The sequence below is a fragment of the Lepisosteus oculatus genome, chromosome 9, assembly GCF_040954835.1.
Source record: "Lepisosteus oculatus isolate fLepOcu1 chromosome 9, fLepOcu1.hap2, whole genome shotgun sequence".
Taxonomy (NCBI): domain Eukaryota; kingdom Metazoa; phylum Chordata; class Actinopteri; order Semionotiformes; family Lepisosteidae; genus Lepisosteus; species Lepisosteus oculatus.
Window position 1 is genome coordinate 485,148 of NC_090704.1, and position 25,109 is coordinate 510,256.

General features: G+C 41.3%; 1 protein-coding gene across 1 annotated transcript in view; it reads right to left on the minus strand.

Moving 5' to 3' along the window:
• Positions 1-25,109, minus strand: part of LOC102691221 (collagen alpha-1(XXIV) chain) — a 101,952-nt gene that overhangs the window by 16,372 nt on the left and 60,471 nt on the right. The window contains exons 26-46 of the mRNA XM_015355241.2: positions 23,922-23,975; positions 22,145-22,198; positions 21,993-22,046; positions 19,546-19,599; positions 19,158-19,202; positions 17,560-17,604; positions 14,193-14,246; positions 11,973-12,026; positions 11,829-11,882; positions 11,427-11,480; positions 10,689-10,742; positions 10,147-10,254; positions 9,754-9,807; positions 9,176-9,283; positions 8,016-8,069; positions 6,477-6,530; positions 6,124-6,180; positions 4,751-4,804; positions 3,138-3,191; positions 2,745-2,798; positions 350-403 (exon numbers count right to left, since the gene is read on the minus strand). Coding sequence (XP_015210727.2) covers positions 350-403; positions 2,745-2,798; positions 3,138-3,191; positions 4,751-4,804; positions 6,124-6,180; positions 6,477-6,530; positions 8,016-8,069; positions 9,176-9,283; positions 9,754-9,807; positions 10,147-10,254; positions 10,689-10,742; positions 11,427-11,480; positions 11,829-11,882; positions 11,973-12,026; positions 14,193-14,246; positions 17,560-17,604; positions 19,158-19,202; positions 19,546-19,599; positions 21,993-22,046; positions 22,145-22,198; positions 23,922-23,975 — 1,227 coding nt within the window. The remainder of the gene's footprint in view (positions 1-349; positions 404-2,744; positions 2,799-3,137; positions 3,192-4,750; positions 4,805-6,123; positions 6,181-6,476; positions 6,531-8,015; positions 8,070-9,175; positions 9,284-9,753; positions 9,808-10,146; positions 10,255-10,688; positions 10,743-11,426; positions 11,481-11,828; positions 11,883-11,972; positions 12,027-14,192; positions 14,247-17,559; positions 17,605-19,157; positions 19,203-19,545; positions 19,600-21,992; positions 22,047-22,144; positions 22,199-23,921; positions 23,976-25,109) is intronic.

Sequence of the window (25,109 nt, forward strand, 5' to 3'; positions counted from 1 at the left end):
GAGACATCAAGAATTCTGAAAGTTGAGTTATATACTGTGTACTCCAACTCCATCGCACTCTGCTGAAGGTATGCTGCATGCCACAGGAATGGAGATACCACTTGCAGAAAATACAGAATGTATTCAGCATTAATTATGCCAACTGCTACCTGTCACAGAGATTATCCTATCAGTACTGGTTATAAATCAAGGTTTCCATTGGAAGCCATTAAATATTTTGATTTAAAAGGCTCCTGCTTTTCATAACTTTAGTTCATAGAGCAACATGAAGGAAAAACATTCTACTTGATTATTTCCCTGTTCCTGATTTACTGTACGTCCATGCCAGGCAGCTCTTGGGTCCACTCACCTCAGTGCCTGGTGTCCCCGGGGGGCCCCTGGCTCCCTTCTTTCCTGGCAGGCCCTGGAAATACAAGCACACCTTTCAGCCTGCACCTTTCACCCACACCTGGCCAGGGCATGATACTTTATGCCAGATGTTGTAAAAAAGATTAGCTGGTAATTGTGCCCTGTGACCCAAGACCTGGTGCCTGGTATCTTTGGTGTGAAAACCTTTTAAGGAAAACGTAACAGGACTTGATTTGAAGAGCCTGACTCTTCGGCCCCTGGGCTCTATGGCTCTGGCAGACCCACTGATGTCACATACTGGACACACTGGATGAGGCTGCTGGAGGAGGAGATTGTCCTCAAATTGTCTCTCTGGGTACTGGGAGAAAGAGTGAAAAGGGTCTCCAGAATGAAGATTTTACTGGCCAAGGTCAAAGGAGTGTGCTGCACAGACCTCACTTTATTAAAAACATATTTCTGTTTGTTTTTTCTGCTGAAGGTGCTCCTGTTAGTTCCGTTGCCAGTTTCTGAATGAAACAGCTTTGTGAAAGACTCCCCAAAGCTCGGGGAACCAGGTGGCCCAGTGTGCCTGTGGTGCATCACCTCCCCAACATTTCTGCAATGGGCTGGAGTCCTGCACATGATGCAGCCGGATAAACAGAGGAACAACTGAGGATCAACATAAATTTATCAGAATATCCTCAATGCTGAGGAGTCTTCTACACAGTATGCACTGTAGACATCACTCAAGCAACTGACAGAAAACCTTCTCAATGAACTCAAATGCTTTTATTTTACACGCATATTGTTACAAGCTAAAAGGCATGCAGAAAAGGTTGAAAATGTAGGTGTGTCTTTTTTCTACTTTGTGAATGAAAACCCTTTCCATGGAAATCTGACATTTCTAACAGCTCTCAACATGTGGGTACAATAGGCCAAATTTCAACAAGCTATGAGCCAGTGTACATAAATTCATACACATTTTCTTCTTTATCACGAACATATCTAAGCAGGATATGAAAACACCAAATACATAATTTAACTCATATCGACAAGCAAATAATATTGCATTCTGTGACAAGTTTTGAGTGTTTCTTATTCTATGCAGTTCGGAGTTAACACCATAGCATGCTGTTTCAAAATTTAATTAATAAAATCACCTTGGAAATGCAAAACATATTTAAGTCTCAATGGTAAATGATTAGCCAATTAACTTGTTTGACTCTTGAAACTATGAGAGGTTGTAATTTGCCTGTACAATGGCATGACTTCAGAATTCACAGCAGATCCAGAGTCTTGAATACACTTTGTCACCTGTATCATGTGACTTTCATTTCCTTTTCAGAAAAGTTAAATGATGAGATGGTGGCTTAGTCAGAGTATACAGAATAAACTAAGCCTTATTCTACGTAATGTTTTTCTTGAATTTGGGTTTGCACTTGTAAAGTGTACTTTAGTGTATTGCTCAGCATCAGCTTCTATATCGGTATTATTATTATTATTATTATTATTATTATTATTATTATTATTATTAACTGGATGCCTTCACTTTCTCTTTAAGTACATATTCTACTTCAAAGCATTTTTCATGTGAAAAACAAACTTGATGGCAATGATGAAATGAGGGGATAGGGCTTCTAAGGTCGCTTAGAATGTAGTTTCATTAAGTTAATAGGCATTAATCTTTTATCTTCATACTTTCTAGAATTAAATGCACACTTCATGTTCAATAAGTACTTGAAACAGCTATCTTAGATCATGCTAGTTTCAAAAGTTGAAAAACAACAGGATTATTTTGACTTCATTCCTTTTGCTTGAGACGTATAAAAGAAACTGCTTTATAAAATGCTCACAAAAAGCTTCAAAGTCAAGAATTTTACCCAGCTTTCCAGTAATCTCTGTGTGGGTGGTCGAGTGAGTCTTTATTAGTCACAATTCAGTATCAAAGATTCACTTTCAGGGTTCTTTAGATTATCATTTGAGCACAGCAGCTCCCTACCAGTAAAAGAGGAGATTTTTCTCCTGAATAGGCAAGCCTCAAAAACAACACAATAAAAACTGGAACACAATCATTCATGTGTCAAGCAACTGCATAATAACTGGCAGGCCAAGGTGGTATGATTCCTGTGGTTATCCAATTTGCCGAAGGCCATGTAATATGATGGCCTTAGCAGGGATGATTTGCATAGAGTGAAGACAAACGGGTAACTCTAACCAGCAAAACAGAACAGAACATGAATCTCCTAATCATATAGTGAGCAGTCAAAGAGCAAAGACATTATCAAGAATGGGTAGAGCCTTGGCAGCCTTTGCAGAACTGTCTGCCAGAAACAAATGAGTATTTTCAGAATGAAATAATGTAAACACAAAGGTATAATTTGTAGCATCTGCAATCTGTCTCAGAGTGTCAGTCTCACCTGAGCTCCTTTCTCTCCCTTGGGCCCCTGCTCTCCCAGTTCCCCTGGCTTCCCCTTTAGAGAAGACAAGAGCAGTCAAGGCACTCAGCGGCACTGCACAGCCGGCATACATACTACAGTACACATGCAGGAGAACCAAACAGGTGCTTTCGATTGAATGAGGCAAAAAACACACTATATCACAGCACAATGTGACACAGGTGTACTGTGCTGTATGATCAACTACATCACCATCTAGGACACTTTTTTTTTTTATACCTGACCAGTTTTCAGAGCTACAGCTTTTTTTGGATGCACCAATAACAAAGGTAATTTGGGGTCTTAACCACAAAGTGTTCATGGATTTGACTGCGCTCATGCAGAACAAAGTAATGTAGAAGCTGTCACACTCACAGGTGGGCCTTGCTGTCCAACGGCACCTCTTGGTCCAGTAATGCCCATGTGACCCTGGAGAGAAGGAATACAAAGGGCACTTTTGTCACAAGTACAACAGGTACAGCAGCCTGAGTAAGAAATGCTTTTAAGTACAAGATGTGAATCTATGAAATGCAGTCCTTAGCAAGCTTCCTTCTTTGAAACAGTCATTTTTTATTTTATAGTGGGCTTCCTGACTTTTGCTCTAGGTGTAGATTTGTTTTCTATTAACATCTCAACATGCTCTTCTTTTGTAACAGCAGGGGCTACAGCAGGTGCAGAGACTTTTCTTGCAAGTTGTCATTCTGAATATAAATGGCTTAGTTAAAGAGCGACTGTAATTTTAGTTTACACAAAAGTGTAACACTTCCTCCTTTGAAAAGGTTACTTTTAATATGTAACACATCTCAGCGGCAAGTTACCTTGGGTTAACTATTTTAAAAACAGCAAACAAGCTAGGGGAAAATAATTTATCATATTATTAATATTATTATCGTATCATATTATCTTTTTTAAAGCAATTTCCATTATCAATTATTAGTATCAGCAAACCACCTGTTCTGTCAAAAGTTATTGTAAGCAGGACTATCCCTGCAGCACAGAGTTTAAGATGGACTGAGCATACAGGACTCCTCTTGCCCTGGCTGAGGCTGGAATCTCAAACCACTGCAGGGCCGTAAAAGATTGAATTAAATGCAGCCAATCAAGCCAATCATTCAAGCAATCGTGCCTAACCAGCAGGTGAAAGGGTGCACCTGGAGAAAACCCACTCGAACACAGAGAGAACATGCAAACTTGTTCTCCAACATGATGCAATGAATTTTAAAAAAGCAGCCCTTTACAGAAGTAACTCCTAACTGCAAAAAGTAACCTCCGTGGGAAGGGGCCACAAATATTCAGTTTATTTAGTATGAATTATTTATTATCTTTGCTAACTTTCCCACAGAAACAGAACATACAGGATGCAAGAAACAGCAATAGTAGGGTATATGGGCCAGTGCAGCCCCTTCCTTCTCATCAGCTATGTTTCAGGTGGACAAGCAAGACACTGAAAGTCAGGACAACACGTCACAGGAAAAGGAGCAAAGCTAACATATCACAGCTGTGGAGGGGCACCAATTCCATCTTATTCTGTAAGATCATTGATTACTTTTTAAATAAAGGGTTGTTGTGTTACTTTGGACTCCTTCCAAGCTCTTCGGTGGAAAGCACATCAATTCTAGCGAAATCATTTATGAATAATTCTTTTTTATTACTAAAGCTAATAATGCTGCTGAATTTCTTCTTCTCAAATGCTTTCATTTTCTGCTCTCAGCGTCTCACATGACCCTGTCATAATCATGGTGTTTGCGTGTTTCTATTGGTAGGGGAAGCAAATCATGCAGAGCCGATAAGCAAAGATTTCCGACAGGTCTTTCATGGAACTGGAATAATCTTCAAAGTAATTCCTCCACTCCCCCTTTGTCCAAGAGCCTTGTGAATTTTTTTGTGTGGTCTCCTTTCAACTAGGCTTCAACGTGACACTTCCTGTGTAGTGCCCCTGCAAATCCAGCTCCATAAGGAAACATACTCCTGATAAACATGATCATTACCTTATAACCTTCATCTCCAGGCTCTCCTCGATCACCGCGCTCTCCAGCAGGCCCCTACAGGAACAGAAATGTAAACCATACGGGGTGGAATTCGTCTGTCAGCATGGGCCAGACAGACAGGTACAGAGCTCTGTCCTCTGGGAATCCAGAGGGGTGTCTTCCTTTTGACTCTGAGGTAGCCTGCAGAAAACTACTAGCCTTTCGTTTGAAACTGAATGAAACTGGAGCGAAAAAGAAAGTCCTGCTGTATTTTGCCTGGTATAGCTGAAGCCATTGTATTATTTTCAGTGTACTAAGCCAACACAAAAAGCAGTGTTCTGTAACACTCTGTAAGCTGCTGCCACCATCAGGACTCATGGTACCAGAGCCGTTCCTCAGTGGCCTGTGCCAGTACCCACTTCCTCAAAGGATTTTCAACAGATCAAATGGGCTGATGCCTTCTGTGGCACGAAATACCATCTCTTTGTCTGACAGTGAGTAGACACAGAAACACACAATAACGTGTGATCACATGAACAGCTCTTATTACAAAAGAGCACAATTGCGGCAGCCAGTTTTCCAAAAGTATTAAAACCCTAAAAGCACATATCATCTTAGTCTTGTGCAAAGAAACTCAAATCATTCTCCTTGAAAACTCCTTTACATGTTTTAAAAAGTATTTAAATCACGTCATAAAACACTCTCAGTTCTAGTGCTTTACATAAAGGTTTGGTGTGAATACTTTGTGTGTTGAACTGTATGCTTTTACACTCCATGCTAACAAAATATAACAACACAGAAAGCAGATAATGGGAGGTTTGTACTTAAAATCCTACAAATGTAAGTTTTTGTAAACTTGTAAAAGTTTTTGATACTTCACATTCTTGCAGTTACCTACAACACAGGCACTGAATGAGAAAAGCACATGGAGTACTCTGAGCACCAAGACGGCTGAAGGGCTATACACACTACAGCATCTGCTTACTCTCAGTGTTTATACTTGAGTTTTCACTTGATCCTGGAGGACTGACTTAAGAGGAACACATTGCCAGAAAATGAAGAATAAAAAAATCGCAGCAACAATATTTTGTTTGGATCCTGTTCGTCCAATATTTCAATCTTTCTCAGGATTGGTATAATAAAATAATAAATTTGGAGTGTTTGGAACCCCAGGCAATTCCTAGGGGCAGCTTTGTCCAGAGCCAGGACCGGGTGGAGCTCCTGAGGCTTCTACAGCAGTTTGAAAGGCCATTTCTAGACCCAATTTCATGGGTCTGATTTTGTTTTCGCTCAAGAGGATGAAGGACTGTTAAACACTGCAGTTTGAATAAGCCCCTCTGCGACTCTGCCACTGGCTAAGCAGGTATCGAATGTGGAAGGAAGGCAAGACCTACTGTTTCACCTAAGGGCCCGGGGGGTCCTGGCGTCCTGTTATCTTCTCCTGGGTAACCCTGCAAGTGTCAGAGCACAAGACTCGTGAGAGAGACAGTTCTTCGTCTGTACAGTAGCAGCATTGTGGCCGACCTGATTAAGGGCAAACTTCCCCAGACACACAGAAAGTGAAGAGGAGAGGACATTTGCTTTCTTTACATGTACAGTACTTCTAAACGCAGTCTAAACCCAATGGGTATCAGCTAGAAAGCTTGGTTACAAACTGTGAGTAGACAAAGGCGAACAATGCAGGAATATTGGAGTTCAGTTGGTGTCTTCTTCAGGGAAAAGATAAAGATGAAAAAAATCCAATTACCTTTTCACCTTTCGGGCCAAGTGGGCCAGGTGGACCCAGCTTTCCAGCATGGCCCTGGGAAGAAGAGAGCTCTAGTTACACACGGCTCTCACTGGCAGATGCTTGGCTCCTCTCCACAGAAACACAGTGACACACAGAACCACGGGTCTTGCCTTTTCTCAGGACCAAGAATATCTCCCTTTCTGCAGGAGCCTTTGTTTGAATGAAATAGCACAATTTCTTATGAAATCCCAGGGCTGCATTAAATTAAGTAATAAAACCTAAATGCGTTTATGTAGCACTTTTCATCCCAAAGCACTGGACATATTGGAGGGGACCCACTTCATCTACCATTGAAGGGCAGTCCTGAACTGGATGACACAGGGCAGCCCCAGTGCACAGCAGGCCAGGTGAAGGAGTGAGAAACAGCTTCAACAGGTGGATTAAAGGAGAATTTAGGGAGGCCAGATTGTTCAGCTCAGAGAGGTATTTAATGGGGGCCCAGAATTCACACCTGAGTAATGAGTGCTGTTATTTCAATAAGAATAATATAAAATCCAAATAACAGCACTTTTTACAGAGCAGTGTCCTTGGTCACCATACCTGACAGTCTAGTCCATCAATACTGCTTACAGCGGCAATCTGATTTTCCTTACTGGTCTTATTTTTGCACACTACATAGCAAGTAAATGTATAGTTCCTTAAGCAATGGTGTATGTTTTGGCCATTAACAGCTGTAAGTCATTTCATGCCCTATCTGAGGCTTTGACACTAAATAAAAATAAGTTTGTTTAAAGAAAAGACCCAAATACTTTAGCATATCCATGTTTTTCTGTGCTTTTACTCTAGTGTCGCTGTAATTTACTACACTTCAGTATGCTGTTTCCATGGTAAACCTCAGAATTATAAGAATGACATTAGCAAAGTTTTATTCTGCTGTGAAGAGTTTGGATGCGTGTTGATCTAGCACAGAGGAATGAAAAGTAAACCGTGTTTTTGTATTATACTGTAACAACATAAACAGCGCTCAGTGAAGGTATTTTATTGACCTCCTGAAATAATCACAACATGCCCCAAAAAATGAATAACCATTTCTCTTATGAATAACTGGACTTTGAGGTTCCAAAATGTATGAGTCAGAACAACATGCCCATTAATAGATTTATTCATCATTATTTATCATCAACATAAGAAGATTAAGGCACTCTTTAGATATGAACTAGACGTGTTTTATCTCCAGGGTATTTTGTAGAATAATTACATTGCAAAGTGGCTTTGCATGACTATTAACCTACTTTCCACAGCTCATTTAGAAATTGCAAACAAGAATGTCTTTCTCATTAAGGTTCTATATAAATTATTGGGGGGAAATGATATATAATAATTTATTTGTTAAAGGATTATTAAAATAAACATTATTATTTTAATGATTCAATATATTTAAATTTTACAGAGGCTGCACACAGCCTCATGAGCACAAACTCTTTGCTGTATTGATGCTGTGGAGGGATGTGCTGGCTGTTTCTGGGGAACAGTGTGCAGATCAGCAGAGCAACTTACTGTATATCCTGCGATGCCAGGTTCCCCCTCAGGGCCCATCAGTCCTGCTCGGCCCTGGGGACGAGACACAGAACACACGTTCATGAAAGACGACACAAATCTTAAATACACACCTCGCACACAACAGGCCGTAAGAGCGTTGCTGTGCGTGGTTGCTGCGACTTCTCAGAAAAGCAGCATGTTTACTCCTGAGGTATCCGTGTTTCGAGATTCCTGGAAATGGATAGATGGGTGTACAAACCCACTTTTCATCTGGACAGGAGACGCTGTTTTATTTATTTAGTGTCACCAGAGACGCTGGTTTAAAATGGCTTAAAATACTTTTAATTACACAACAACAAAGGGTGTTTAGCTTTTTATGCTGTAAATTTCAATGAAATGATATGTCAAGAAAACTCTGAATCTAATACTGTATCTTCTTATTAGGCCAGTACAGTACAGTGAGGGTTTAACAGCTAAACGGTCAGTAGGCCCCTTGGCTCAGAGAATTGTTTAGTGTCAAAGAAAGATGGAAAATGAATTAATGCTTACTTGTGGAATATCACATGGCTGCTAACGTGAAGAAAGAAAAATACTGAGCTAAGAGTTCAAGTGCAATAAAAGCAGTCTGAGCTCCACCACCTTCAGACAAGCTGTCTTAGTTCACCCCAAAGCTATGTTGGATGTGGTGGCCCAGCGGTCTTACAGAACAAAAGCTGTTGAGCTCAAACTCAGCTGTGACACTATCCCACAATGTGACTGCTCTTTAGTTATTTTCGAAGGGATTAAATAAATGCAATAGCTCTTGTACTCTAATTGACAATATTGATAATAACACTGAGGGCAATCTGCAAATCGATTACTGTTGATTATCTTATTATTGGTCGCTCTTACATCCATGTGTCTGTATTACTCTTGCATCTTAACATTATCCATCTGGTCAGTCATACCACAGTGCTGAGGTTCTGCGGACTCAAGGCCCTGTCCAGTTTCTGGGTGAAACAACACGTGCAGACAGTGGGCCCTGTGTGCCATCTGCAACAGCAGCTCGAAACGCCTCTGAATTCCCTTGGGAGGCTCGGAGGAAGTTCCAGAGCCCCGTGGGGCAGAGCAGGATGAGCAGCACCATCCAGGTGGCTTGGGCTGCTCCTACAGGAAACGAGAAGGGTGGGAACACTCACCAGCAGGCCTCTGGTTCCTCTTGCACCCTTGGGTCCTGTGGCTCCAGGCGGCCCAGGACTGCCGTGCGGCCCGACCTCGCCAGCAGCTCCCGTCTGCCCTCTCTCCCCCTGCAGGAGCAACGGGCAGCGGTGAGAGGTGCACGTACTGTGTGCGCTCACACAGCCGCGCCACTCCTTTCACAGCAGCACGTGGGAGGGCTGTGTTTCAAGAACCGAATAACAGTTTTTACAGGAGCATATTCCTTTCCCGAACAAAGAAGGCCATAGACACTGATGGCAGGTATACAGTATATTTAAACTGTTAAACATTTATTTAATAAATCTTTAATGTGTTAAAATTCGTTCTGGTATAATGATGGTGCTGTTCACAAAGTCCACTGCTGCACCAAGATCTTCTCTGTTTCAGCCACACTGAACAACACCTGAGAACAGGATGGATTGGGTAACTGCAGCAGGACAAATACATATTTCTGCTACACTGGCCAGTAACTACTGTACTTCGCATGCCTCGTTGACCACTGAGCCCCCAACACCGACAAAGACTTGTGTGGACGGAGATCTGGAAACAGGGAAACTACCTTCTTCCCTGGGCGACCGCGGTGGCCTGGAACGCCAAGTTTTCCTTCAGGGCCCTGAAGGACAAAACGAAGGAAGGTGAGAATCTAGACGACAGTACGGCACGTTCTGGCCGAGTTCAGAGGGAGGTAAAAGAAGGCTCCACAGGTAAAGCGTTGTCTTTCTTTTCTTATCTTTTTAGCAGTGAATAAACCTTTACTTGTTCCTTTGCAGCCTACGCATGCTGACGCAGCTCCCTACTTGAACTACTTCAGAGGGAGATATCTCATCAACTTGGTCTGTTAGCTCACGTGTGTGAAAGGCTGGTCTACCACAGAGTAATGAGGGAGACTGTCTCAAGGTTTCCTGTCCTCTGTGAATGCTAATGCATTTCTTCTATGGTCTATTATACTCACTGGGCCTCCACGTCTTCCAGGTTCACCAGCAGGACCAGTGGGACCAGGGTCTCCCTCTTCGCCTTTGTCCCCAGTCTCTCCCTGAGGACCAGGGTCTCCCGGCTCCCCCTGGAGGAGATCAGGAGAAAGACACCCAGGTGCTAAATCGCCTCACCGGCAGCTCCACAAGGAGACTCGGCAGCAATAATGTGCAGGAAGGTACCAGGTTTATGAAAACGCAGTTTATCTGTGTAGATCTACAGGATAATAGGAACGGGTGGCCAATTCATCGCAGCTCGGTTGCAGAAGGGAAGAATGATTACTGCAATGCAGGATACGATTTGCACACTCAGTAATGAAGTGCAGTGTCACTATGCAGATTTAATATCCTCAGGATAAAAAAGTAAGTGGCCACAAAGAATTTTGTGTGAAGACCAACAGCAAAACCTAATGCTAAAATATTTCCCATAGTATACTGACTTGGTGTCATTAAACATAAATGATTCTTAATCTTAGGCAAATGCGTGATTGTTCAAAAGGTTATTTTCAGGTGTATTTAGTACCTTGTGACCATCCTTTCCCTGAGCGCCCTCCTCTCCCACTGGACCAGGGGGACCCTAATGTTGGAGAATAAAACAGGGAGGACAGTTATTGGCAATGTAATCCTGAATTAAATGCCCGTGCCAAGTTCATTTGCATTCTTCAGAAGGTCTCCCATGAAGACAAGCATGTAAATAGTGACAAATGTTTTTTATTATATTAACTATAAGCAGATATGAGTCATGTTATGACATTAGTGAAGCTCCACTGTCCTGAAAAATAGATGTTTTTCATTGGACAAAAGTTCTAAGATGCCTTTCTTTGATTCTTCAGTGATTTTCTGAATTTAAAGATTAAGAACATAAAACTGAATTAAAATAGATGAGAGCAAAAATGCACTAAAATCAGAATTATTGGTAGGGCATGGAATCAAAACAGAGGCCGAAATGATTGAGACACCCACTGAAGAAAAACAGAGAAGTAAATTAAAGTGCAGACAGCCAAAACTATTTTTACACATTGAAGGGCAAGTACAGCTCTGGGAGTTAATACAGGAACAAAAAGTGGCTTTGTTACCTTGTTGACGGAGGAAATAAATCTACATTTCTTAGGAGTCCAGTAAAGGTTATTGGTAGAGCTCTACAAATATAATTCAATCACTGCTGTTTAATAACCCCTGTGATATATCCTGTACAAGGTCACAGTAGAACAATATACACCCGTGGATTCTGTCCACCGCTTCAGCACTGAGACAGTCTCACCCTCATGCCCAGCAGCCCCTGGTCTCCTTCATTCCCGTCAGCTCCGCCGTCTCCCTGCAGAAGACGAGACGGGATCACCAGGGTTCAGCACTCAAACCCTGGAGATCACTTTCAGCCCAGAGTTTGTACAGGAATTTTCAAGGTTTGCCTGAAGGTCAGACCGCACGAACAGAAATCAAGCTGTGCGGTTTGAGACCATGTCAAATAAACAGCTTTTCAACAGCACTCTGTAGGCAGTCGAAATCTAAGACACCAAAGCGCTGACTGCACCACAGTCAAAGCTTGAAGAACCTGCCCTTCAAGAAAGACACTACTGAGACCACAGCTGACCTCGCAGAGCCCTGCTTCCTAAAGACAGAGACACCCTTCTCGAGAGAGAGAGAGAGACCAGGACATTCTCACCTTCAGTCCTGGCTCCCCTGGAGGCCCAGAATCCCCCTCAGGGCCTGGAGCTCCCTGTTGGAAGGAGGGAAGATGTGGGGAGTGAGAGACGGGCTCTGCGAAGAGGCCCTCAGAGAAACAGCGTGGAAGAGAAAGAATACTCACCTCCGGGCCCATCTCCCCGGCCAGTCCAGGCTCTCCCTGCGCTCCCCTAGGGCCCTAAGAACACAGGACACAGAGCTCTGCTCTTCACAAAGCACACGCCAGAGACTATGGATGGCACATGTGGAAGACTGTGTTGAAGAACTGAGTCCTTCATTTATATTTTCTCCTTCTCTTGACGAATTTAGGGCCTTTTCTTCAACTGTGCAACAAAAGCAGCTCAGGTGAAACTTTTTTTTAAGTGTTCCCTGTTTTATGAGAAGCAGAACATCTCAACGTGTAATCCCAGATTAAGGGGAAGGTTATCCACACTGAAACGTTTATCAGAGTGCACTGGTTGGGCACTGGGCACCCGGGGTGCAGTCCCCATGTCATCTCCAGATGAGCTCGTTTACCCTGCAGGGTGGGAACATCCAAACACTAATCAAACAGTGAATGATTATCACTTGCAGTGCACAGGAGTACGAAGGGGGTAAAATGTTGGAAATTTAATGGCATTTCAATCCTGTACTGCCTATTGGAAAAGATAAATAATTTGTATGAACTATTTTTTACACTGAAGGTGTGCTTATTTCCAATTTAATTTTTGAGGAAATTCAGTTTTTGACATTCTGTAATATTCAGTAGAATTCCAGTTGTGCCAGAAGATTCCATTTCCTTTGAGTTTATAAAAAGGTTACCAGAGACTTGACCAACAGTGGAATAAAATCTCGCCCCCCAAGAAAACCTGATAAACAATATATTTATGATAGCATTTAGAAGGAACCCTGAGCCTGACATATTACATTTCAGGCTGAGCCAGATTTATTACTGATGAAATTCATACAAGGCAAAATGACGTCTGAGTCAGCTAGTTATGCTAAAATAACTAGCTTCTCAGGAGATAAGCAATTAAGGCTATGTCAAGGCTAATGTAAACTGTTTTTTTAATACTTAATAATTTATGAGGACAGATGTGTTTTTATAAAGATACATCTCCAGTAGTGTGATGTTAACTAAGGCCATATGTAGTGTGGTAAAACTAAATTTTAAAATATGCTAACACTGCAGTGGAGGTTACTCATAGAAACAAGCAACATGTCCAAATTATTGACCACTTTTTTTAACCTAATTCATGAAACCACTATTAGAATAAATAGGATCCTGCCAAAAAAGTTAGCTTGTTTGTTGACCAAAAGCCTTTGTCTTCTGTCATGATCAGAAACAGAAAAAAATATTTTTTGCAGACTAAAGATTCTCAAAACAAAGTCAAAATGAAAAACGGACAACAATAACAATATCTGCTACCAAGCTAACCCAAACAGTTTTATGACAGTTCTGTGAATTCTATATCACAATCTCTATTTTGTGAGTGTGCAGGAAAATCAAAGATCAGAATAGTTTTTGCATTAGAAACAAAAAGACTTATTCAAAGTCTGCAAAAAGTGTTTGTCAGAGGTAATGAGACAGCTTGTATTTATATAACTCTTTTCATAAAAGCATCCCAGAGCACTTTGCCTTTAGGAGGAAACCACTTAATCTCCACTGAAGGGTAGCTCTACCAGGGAGACACACAGTAACCATTCTGCACCAGTAGCCTCACCTGGGAGACACACAGCAGCCATTCTGCACCAGCATCTCCACTGCACAACAGGTCAGGGGGAGGAGTAAGAAATAAACCCACCAGGTGAATTAAAGGGGGACTTTAGGGAGACCAAACTATATAGCCCAGTTTACAGCTCTACCCTTATGAACAACATTTTGTGATCTTTAACGACCTCTGGTCAGGAACCTGTTTTAACTGATCTTCCTCCAGCCAGTGTCCCTGCTCGCTACATTATGGTGCTGGTTTGGAAGTTCTAGTCCAGATGGAAGAAGTGCACCTACAGTACTGCTCAACCAGCACCTCAAACTGCAACCTGGTCTCTCCTGGGGTTCTCAGTCCCCAGTCCTGACCATGCCCAGTCTGGGAGAGCTTCGGAGAAGGAGGTAATGCTGCTGCTAAGACAATGTGCCAGGCTTCTACAAGGGCAGGTGCTGTCAAGATGCTGAGACAAAAGTAGAACAAAAGTTAAATACCCAAGCCTGCTCATCCCTGCAGCACTCTGGAAGACATGATGTTTTACTAACAGTGTCATCCTTACAAACCTCAGCAGGCTCAGTGCCATGATTTGAAAAGGCTGCTGTGCTGTGAATGTAAAGGGGTTGAAAAGAAAGAAAAGGACAGCAAAGAAACTGACTTACTGGTTCACCATGGGCTCCTCTCTCACCCGCATTCCCTGGAATCCCAGGTACACCCTGAGGAAACAACACAAGGACATCAGGCAAAAAATATGCTGGATTCTTTGGAAATGTATTTCTCTGTGTACCTTCGTATGTGCTCCTAAAGTCAGGAGCATTACCTCTGCCCCATTACTCACCGTACTATGTGTACTATGATGGAGGCAGAATCGTTTGAATACAAACTGTAAGAAATATACCACTGAGATATTATGTCTAGCTCAAACAGAAGCTACTGAAAGGATCCAACATCTGACAACTCACTAGTACATAAAAGGTCTGTTACTCAGCAGATATTCCAGTGTAGTTGCACCTGTGTTTGAAAGTTGGTGGCCACTTGGGCATTACATGCTCCAGTTTTGTTTGCCATACTAATGCAAATCAGAGTTCCTGTGACAGCAATGGAAATCTCAGTGGAATCCATCCTCCTCACCTGTTATTGCAAAAGTTTTTAACTAAACCTTGGCATATTTCACTCTCGTCTGACAGAAAGTTAAAGGGTTTAGTGATGCTTGCCTTTAAGCTATTACATTTTTAATTAGATTATACAATTGTAATGTTCTTCAGGACAGGTTAATATTGCCTTCGCCTCTGTTGTGAGCTGACACTCATGAGACCTCTGTATGTTTGATCTAACCTTATACTTACCACTTCAGAGATGTGTTTTTCATGTTTCAGATAGATCAGAATAATTTATAAATTAGCAGGTACAGAGGAAAGTGCTGTTCATACATAGTCGTTTCCTATTAGTTGGAAACTACATATTACTGGACTAATGTCTTTAAGTCAGTGTCCCAGGGATTCTCAACTGTTATTCATCTTTAGATCATGGTTCAGTATGTTGAATATACTGAATACCATGGTATTCAAAGGCAGTGTTAAAAAGGATAATCATTATATAAGTAGAAGTAAGTTTTGAGAACCCCTACCTGAAACTAATTTTTTGAAATAACATAGCAGACAATAACATGTCATGTCTGTCATTCAGAAATGAATCAAGTAGGATGTTTTAGAAGCTGATGTGCTTCAGAAATGAAACTGAATGACATTGTTTGTTCATGAAGGAATGTAACAGACAGCGGACAACCCACACTGAATATCCAAATCCAGTTATGTTTCGATCAGGAACTAAATAAAGCACTGTTAATGAGCTGTAAAACTGCCTTCATACTCCAGACAGCAACTCCTGGAAACGGGAGCTCAGACCTGGGAGCTGTGGGAGGTTCTCCTTTGCCAAGGGCTCTCCTGCTTCGTCCCCATTGTCCAGCCTCTGCAAGTTCATACTGTGTTCCCTCGTTCCCTTACATTCCCAAAGACACTGGATGTGTTGTGTGTATTAACCTGATTGTAAAAATTGTCATTGACCAGAAGGTCGAGTGAGTGAATTACTCTTTCTGCTGTAGTCATTTGGAAAATCCTGAAAGCACTCCCAAATGGCCTCAGAAAAGCAGGTTTTATTCTACTATATGTCACAATGGGAAAAAACTCTCTCAGGTCAATGTCCTAAGATACTGTGGAATGCATTTAATAGCTCAGCAAAAATAAATAAAATGTTATTTCCATTTCCACAATAAAATGAGAACCTTTGTGCTCATGGGTGAAATTGCAGCCTTGCCATGTGAAGGTTTGTGTCAGGCCCTTACTATTTCACTTTGCTAGATTTGTGTTGACTTTGCTCACAGTGTTTTATGGAGCACATGCTAAATCAAAGCCAGAGACTACACCTCTAATATGGCATCTCTGATGATCTCTAACAACTTCTGAAGAGCTGCTCAACAGGCTGTGATAAATATCTGCGAGTACTGTCATCAAGCACTTTCTGCAGGTTCTAGCTGAACTGCCTTTTTCTTAAGGCACAGCAATCAAAAACAAATCATTATTAACTAAACCGGGTTATTATTTTTAGGAATTTGTTTAATTTAGAGGTAGAATTGAATTGGTTCAGAACGGGTGTGATTGCAAAACCTATTTCTGTTTTCTACAAATTAACAGAAGTTACTTAGAAAATAATTTTGTTAAAATAGAACTATATTATGATCTGCAATTAACTAGCAATCCTTCATGCAAAATTAATAGAAATGCTAACATTTTTTTTATATCCAAATGAAATTAAGTTGGTCTAAGGCAGTAGATTTAAAACTACGAACAGGACTTCTAGAAATACCCACTAGATGTCACACTTGGTGCAAGAGAAGTTGTGCTCTGTGCTGTTCACATTCGCAGAGACCCAGGACAGTCCTGCACTCTATGTGCACTGCATTAACAACAGGGCTCAGCCTTTTCTTTTAGGGTCTCAGTGTGCTGACAGACATTCCCTATTCCACCATCAAAGCCAGGCTCCGTGCTTTGCGGCAACTCTGTGAGCACACTACACATGCTGCGCCGTCTGGACGTGGAGAGCAAGAAACCGGAGCCAGTTGCCGTGTGGCTCTTTGAACGGAAGATAACAGCAGTTTATCGAAACTCCCACTTGTTCAAACTCCCGATTTGTCTGTCTCTGCCCTGAATGTTGATTTACTTTTCCCTTCTACCCTCACACCATGTCCACAGCTTTAATCCCCACTTCTCTAGGAGCACGACTGCATCGGGAAGAAACAAAACGAGAATGGAATGCAATGTTTTTCAAATGGAAAGAAGAAAAAAACAACAATCATGCTTTCTGAAATCACAAATGTTCCATCTGATTTGCTGTGAAAGGCACCGGTGAAATTATATTGCTCCTCTTAGTTTACCCAGATTTCTCTCTATTAAATTTGTAGTTCCTACATTACAAAAATGCCAGCATAGCACAGCCCCATCACCCGTGCTTTTCATGACTACCTGACATTCAAATCAAAGCTGTCTGAAGGCCTATGAAGGATATGGAGATTCAGCTGGGATTCTCATTAAGGTCAATATAGCTCTTAAATGGGCTATCCTGGGGACAGATCTAACATCACACCCTCCCAAAAAAGAACAATAAAAGCAAAATGAAAGTTAAGATCCTGAAGGATAACAGGCTCTATTAATGTTGCACTATTAATGTTGTACAAAATGACTTCTTTACAATAAGACCAGATGAAACTGTTTTCTCCAAATGTCAAGTGAGTTTCCTTGTCTCCTTTTTACTACAACAACTCAGGGCCTTTCAGCTGGAATTTTCCTATTGAAAAATTGAAATAGCAAGCAAGCAGCTCGGATTATACTACTGATGACACCTTTCTTGAGAAGACTGAGTGTTTCAATGTGCCCAAGGCATAGCATGCTCACATTCACAGCTGCAAACTTGAACAAACAAAATGTAAAAGGTGTCTGAGACCTTTTTTACAAGAACTGGAATATTTTACTTTACCGGAATCCCAGGAAGGCCTCTTTCCCCTGGATTTCCAGCTTTTCCCTAAGGAAACAAAAAACAAGTTCCAGTTTAAAAATGCAAAATGAGAACTAAAAGAATACCTTTTAAAAAAGAACTTAGTTAACACAGGCTACAGCAGTAGATTTTGTGTGTGAGAAGCAAAAACTTTGTTAAAGACCCTGGAATCCTGCCGATATCCTGGTCGTAAAGCACGTACCTGACTCAGCGTTTCCCACATTACAAGTTAGAAAATGGACCAGATCCCAGCATATTGCTCACACATGACCAACAAGAATGCAAGAGTGCCAGCAGACTGTTTTTGTGAGAGCTTGTGATTTATTGAGGCTAAATAAAGATGGGAACTGGGAAACGATCGATCCATTACAAAGAGACACACCCTGTTGCAAAACCTTTTTGAAAACGCTGAAAAATGGGTTATATTTTTAGAGAAAGATCTTGAAAAATTCAAACAAATGTTCACAATTTATTTTAATTCCTTTTTTTTATGATGCCCAGTCTGGAAAATACTTTTCTATTACAACATCCTGCAATTGCTTCAGGTTTTTCAGTAAAATATGTATAATGTTTCTCACTTTCCATGCACAGCTCCTCCCAATGCAAATGAGAAACACCATAGAAAAAGAGGGTCAAATTTTCATGCTGTCAGAACCTGACACTTTGCTTCTCCAAGCAGACATTTCCTCAACACTGAGTACATGTCCTGCTTTACACAAGCTCCCTGACACATCACAGTCCTCTACTGTCTCCGAGAAAGCATTTCACTGTGTGTAACTTGTCTTTTTAATGTTGCGAATGACATTGTGTACCACTGGGCGCATGATGCTTGGAGTCCTTCAAAACAATCAGAGGTCTCTTCCGCTCTTGTATTGAATAAAACCAGTCTGATCTAACCACAATGCAGAAAACAGGCTAAATGATACTCATGGACCCCTTTCATTGTTCTATTTCCCTCTGAGATAAAAACCCATGAGTAAAAGTCTCAAGTTGTATCATTGAAAATTGTTAAGCCAAGACTAGGGGATTTTTCAAATAATTTTTGTCATAAAGCAAATAGCAGGACTCCAATAAGGATGTGAAAAGGTCAGTTTCTACCACAAAAAACACTCTCGGGGCTCATGTTCCTGTGGGGGTTGAACTCTTAAGAAACAAAGACATGATCTAAAGGAAATTCACATAACTAACAGAACAAATCTAATGTCATAGTCTTTATCTAGTGTCCACATCACTGTCTTCTCACAAGTCATATGTAACTTGTTGCTTGATATTACTTTTGAGTCATCAAGCGATGTTGTATATAAAGTTATATGGATTGAGTTAGTTCTTAAAGCCTGGCAAATGTGAAAGAGAACTCTTCTGGTCCAGCCTTGTCCCCTCAAGACCTACAATCTACAGCAATCTTTCCCAAATGGTTGAGTTAAAATTAAAGAAAAAAGCAGACTTTGCTGTGGACTGCGTTTGGCTTGATAACATTTTGTCTTCCTTTGTCATACTGAAATCGGGCCCAGAAAACACAAGAGACACACTGGACTTCTGAGCATCTTGTAAGACTTCAGCACATCCAGCAGTTCACTCACAATCAGGCCTGGCTCTCCCTTCTTCCCAGACTGGCCTTGCTCTCCCTGCCGTGGGAAAAAAAAGTATTCAGTCTTGGGCCCAGCAGACTTATGTTCACTCAAGTCAGACAAGCAGTTCAGAAAAAATCATACTCTCTTTAAAAGTGAGAGATGAAAAACAGAGTACATACTGTTATATATAAATGAAATGTCATTTTGGTCATTAAAACACATTTGGACAAAAAAGCTCTTCAGACTAAATAATGCCAGATTAATTTAACCATGAGGCACTAAACTGTATTTCTCTGTTGTTGCTGCACAGAAGCACAAAGTACAGAGGACACTGTTGGGAAAGAAAGACACTTTTTCCTATACAGTTTGAAAACGATAAATGAATGAAAACAGTTACCTTAGTACCTTGTGGCCCGCGTTCGCCTGGTGGGCCGTCTGAGCCTCTCGGTCCCTTAAATACAATGAGACAGTGAACTAATTACAACTCCACTCTATACCCTCTGCTGTTCATGTCTACACACGTGAGGCTTCTTCACCGAACCTCCAGCACGTTGTGCAATGCGCTCCTCTGAGACTCTGCGTTTTTATAGCGTAATGCAGATTTTAAAACATCGCTATACTGTACATTTCTACTCACCATTGTGGTTACATACAACATGTGTTTATCCTTAAACAGAGACACCAACATATCTGCTAAACTCCTAAAAGAGGAATAAAATCACTTTGTTGGGACGAAAGGCAAGAATTTTACTTCAATTCATATCTGTTTCGCAGAGTCATATGACAGCAGCTGAAACAACAGCAGTGATCAAATGTACACTAAAAATAAAGAACAGAACCAATCTCTGACATCCACACTGACTTCTGTACAGTGCCCAGGGTACACTACAAGCACAAACAACAGATCCACATCTCCTTGCAGCCTGAGATCCACTGGAGACAGAAATCAGTCAGTTGTCTCCATTTTCTGTTTGCCCTATCTCTGGTCTCTGGCCTGAGTCACTCAGCCACTTAAAATTCTTCTCCCAGCGCTTGTGCTGGAAGCGTTCGAGAACAGCTCATCCAGGCTTTTCCTTTCCATCCTTCCTGCCAAGCCTGCTGCTCGGCCTCGTCCACTTTTACAGCCAAGAACAAGTCCAGGGTGGAGGGAGGCACCAGCCCAACAACCTCAAGCAATGATAGCAGCAGCACTGCTACAGTGGAAAGGAGGGTAGCTGAGGGATGCGTGCCTTGTGAATTCACACTCATTCGTTTTGATCCCAGCCTGTACTCACTACAACTGACCCTGTGAAAACACTGGGGATATTTCCAAGAATGATTTCCTCAAAGCCTGAGTCAAATATTCAATACACTTCACAGATAGTGAAAGGACCTTATTTCCAATAAACCCACACACTGTGAACTCCAACAAACTGGTTCTGTAGCTTGGGTTCAAGCTAGAGTACACCATTCTTGAGGTTTGTTTTAGGACAGATCTTATAATATTGTTTCAACATCTGCCACCCTTGCGATGATACATATTTTATATGATCTTCTGTCACTCTGTCACTCCTGCGTGAAATATTTAAACTGTTGGAAACTGGCAAATAAGCAGTGAGTACTGCCAATCACAGGAGTTATTCCTGAGGTGAGAAATTAAGATATATTTAAAATCCGTCATGAAAATTGCCTTTTACTGAACACAACTTGATATCTGACCTCCACCGTGATGTTTGCACTTCAGACAGGCAGCCAATGTTATTAAACTCAATATCCCCTTTAGTTCAGAAAAGCACTGAGATCCCACATTTCCAGGGAGAATCATCTACGAGAACACAATCTTGATTTTATCTGCAAGTTAAAAATAACTCCGGGAGCTTGCACATATCTGGGTGTACTGTATTTGCTTGAGAATTCAACCAAAATCCTGGTGAGCCCAGACTCGGGGCTAATTACTGTCTTCACTTCTATACTGATATACAGGTCTTTTAATATTTATTACGGTCTTCATGTACATAGAACTGTATACATGTCTTCTAATATTTATTACTGTTTGCATGTATACAGGACTGTATACAGGGTTTGAGTGCTTATGGTTACCCGTTGACAGTGAAATGGTGTCTTGCAGTGTCACCGTCCTGTCCTAGAGTAGGCAAGTAAGTGCACTGCAGTGACTTATAGACTTTCAGGTAGTTTAAAATTCTGTCATCACCAATCACTCATGAAATTAAGTGTAATATACATTGCTTGTCAAATTATAATCTGACTACCTTTCATAGGTTTATTGAATTTAGAAGTCATCCAAACTAGAAGATTTATATCTAAAGCTGTACAGAGTTCTTTAAGCTAAACTTTAAATTTGAAGATGATCTGAAAGAATATGAATATGAAGGTTAAATAAAAACATTATACAGATATGACATTTTGGCAACAGATTTTAGGCCTTCCTATTTTCCTTTGCAGGCTAGATCAGCTCTTGCTTTCTGGTATTTTTGCTGCTTTTCTTTTACATCGGTCTGCTTTCTTTTTGTGTTGAATTCACAATCCAGATGTGGATGATGTAGCACCATCAGTATGGTATGTTGAAAAGCCCTGGGGACCAGTGTCTTTTATTATTTTATTGGTGATGTCAGTTATTAAAGGATGCTAAAACCATGTTACAGTACATCACAGACTGTCTTAACAACAAAGTGCAAGTAAGACCTTTTACATGAGTGCCCAACTCTGAATGTTAGTGTTACTCATCCAGTAGATGCCCTGTCCTGTGTCCCTATTGGCATTTATGGAAGTCATTCTGAAGAACATGTCATCATCAATCACGGAAAATGTTGGATGGAAATAATATTCTCCAAGACAATGTCTTACTCTTCGCCCTTTTGGTCCAGGAATACCAGGAGATCCTCTCGATCCGGCTGGCCCCTGTTCACAGAAATTTGGGAAGGCCCGTTTAGTAAAATTGTTTTAAAAACAGTTTAGAAAGACATATACTGCACTACATTTGAGGGACAGTGACTTACTGGAGGGCCCTGTGGGCCGATATCCCCCGGGCTGCCTGGAAGACCTGGGTAACCCTGAAACAAAATGCAAAGCACAGCCTGTGAGACGACAATGACACAATCCCTCAGCAACAACACAATCTCTCAGATAGATTCCCTGGAGATTAGATCCATATACCGTAGATTCCCTGGAGATCAGGTCCATTAGCAAATAATTCTGCCCCTCACTTAACACTATGAGTCTGATTTAGCAAATTAATTTGTCTTAAACATTAAATAAGGAAAGGTGGGCTAGAAGCCAATAAGGCCAAAAAAATAAATTATAGTTTACAGTGTGACACTGAACTTGACTTTAGAAACGAATTGGTTTCAGAAGCAACGTAAAAGTGGCCCTGTCTATCTCCGTTCATGCTCAAAACCGGTGAATTGTTTAGCCTTGTTGCATCATTAGCGATGTATTTCACAAGGTACTGCAGGTAGCAAGGGCCCAGGACTGAATACCTCCAGAAATCAAGCAAACCTCTCTTCTGCTGGCCTCAGCAGTGCTCGACTCCCCACATGACTTAGTAAATACATCCCAGAAGCTCTCTTCAGAAAGGTAAGCATGATTTCAGATTTGTTTAATGTGCTTTTCAGCCTTCGCCAAACAAACATTTATCATGCTTGTGTAGTTGACATTTTAAGTCCATCCTCTGATTCAGAAAGTTTAACATAAAGGGATAGAGAGGCTTAGTGCCTTCAGAATGAAAATTGACTTGGGCATCCAAATGTTTTGATAAGCTGAGCACCACCACATAATATGATAAGTGAACTTTCACATTTTAACTGAAGTGTTATCAACACTAATAATTGCTACTTTCTACTATATAATCAATTACATCAATTTGACACATTTTCCATCAACTCAGGGCTATACAGTTACTCTTGAATCTCCTGCAGCATGCACTGTATATGAAGCTAAGTCTTCTTTGCCCTGGATTCTTCTCACCATTCTCTTAAAGCACTGGATAATACATGCTAAAACAAACACTCAGCATGCTCCATTGTCGTAAGTCTTACTGGTTAATTTAACACAACCTCACTTTGGTTTTCCCTTACAAAACAGCTGTGTTGTGGACAGGCTCTGCCAAATGTTCATGATTCTGACAGACAGAAAATTAGCCAGCAAGGGCAGACACCCAAAGCCACGGACTGCTGTTATTCTGAGGATCAGCCAGTTTGTAGTGAAAATGTGCTTCCAACTGATGCTATATTAATTTGGAATTAATATTACCTTAACTAGACGTCTGGGCTTAACTTGATAAACCTACTACAACACAGAAAAAAAATGTTCATTTCTTTCTGTTTTGTTTAAAACTCTCAAATGCCTTGAAGGCTGGAAAGGATACGAAAGCAAAGCTGAAGACAAGCCACTCTTATCTTCTGACAGCCTCACATCAGATGTTCAATCAGAAGCAACTCCTTTATCAGCCAGACTGTCAGCGCTTCACACAAATCACAACAGCAGAGAGTGGAAGAACCCAGCCAGGGCCGACAAAGTCCTGCTTTCATTGACTGGCCTCAATCTGCTGAGCGAATCAGTGAAGAACGTGGCCCCTCGCAGCCCCTCGTGTCCCCAGGACTCTAACAGCTAGCTCACAGGCGAGGAAGGGCCCTCTCAGAGGTGTTGCCATTAACAGACAGCATTTACGATGCAGGCTACACGAGCAGACAGTAAGCTGTCTGAGCCACGTGCTGCTGTGCACGATGAAACTCGAAGCCCCATTCTGTGGTGAAGCTGTTCAACCTCGTGTCTTACCCTGGACCCCTTTTCACCTGGAGGACCCAAGGGACCAGCAGGACCTCGGTCACCCTAAAAATTTAAAACAAAAGCCACAATGAGACAAGCTTGAAACATCACAAATCCCGTCTTTAAAGTCAGTAAATTCCTGATCTCGGTTTTTGCAGCCCTTGACGTTATATATAGTAGACTGTTTATGAAGAACAGCTCTTTGCCCAAGCATACAAGTTTTTTTATGGATCATGTAAGAAACCTGGCAATCTGCTCCTTACAATGAAAATCTTTTTTTAGCAGATTTTGTTTGTAAGTATTACCATATGTACACGCTCTAACAGCTGTGGGACCAAAAGGGGAAAGTTTACTTGCAAAATATTATTGTAAATTGTGGTTGGAAAGATAAACTGAAAGGTGCATAAGTGGGTTAAATATGAGCAATTTATAGATCTGAAGCAATTTCATGTCTGAATGGACTGACAGGCTGTGAAGACAGATCCAGGCAGCTGCTTGTGGTGTTGCAAATCTGCATCAGCTATTCTGTTTAAACAGGAATATCCTGGGCACATCTGGGTGTGTGCGAGAGAGACGGTGAGGCTCCCGCTGAAAATGCAGTTTCTGTCATCAACGGGATGACATTCTCCATACCGCATCACTCACACATACAAAACACACAAGCTTCCTTGTCTATCTGACGGCCTCTAAACATCGCTCTCTGGGGGAGTCTATCAACAGCCTGGGGCGGCATGAAGGCTTGTTTTCCATTAAGTCATTGCAGAGACTCATCCACATGGCGAGAAATGTCCGGGGATACACACAAAAACCATGGTTCATGCTAATGCACACTCGTATCAAAAGAAATTTATCACGGATTAGATCTCTGTAATTTCAATTACTAGTAACTTACTGAAGCCTAATTTATCTTCTCATTCCTGGATACTTTACAGCAGTTCTGCATATGATTACAGCATGTGCAGCTAGCACTACAGTATTCATGTCAGACACTGTCCACCTGCAGTTTTTTTTAAATGTTTAAAAAGAAACCTTTTCTAAACATTTTAAATAGTTTAAAAAGATGTTAAAATGTTTTTCTTGCTTTCATTTACTGCAGCTGTTTTCTTCTAATGCACCAAAGAAAAAGAAAAGCAGCTAAATCTCTTGGAATCATTGGAACTTTCCTTATTATGATATTTAGACAGTGGATGGATTAAG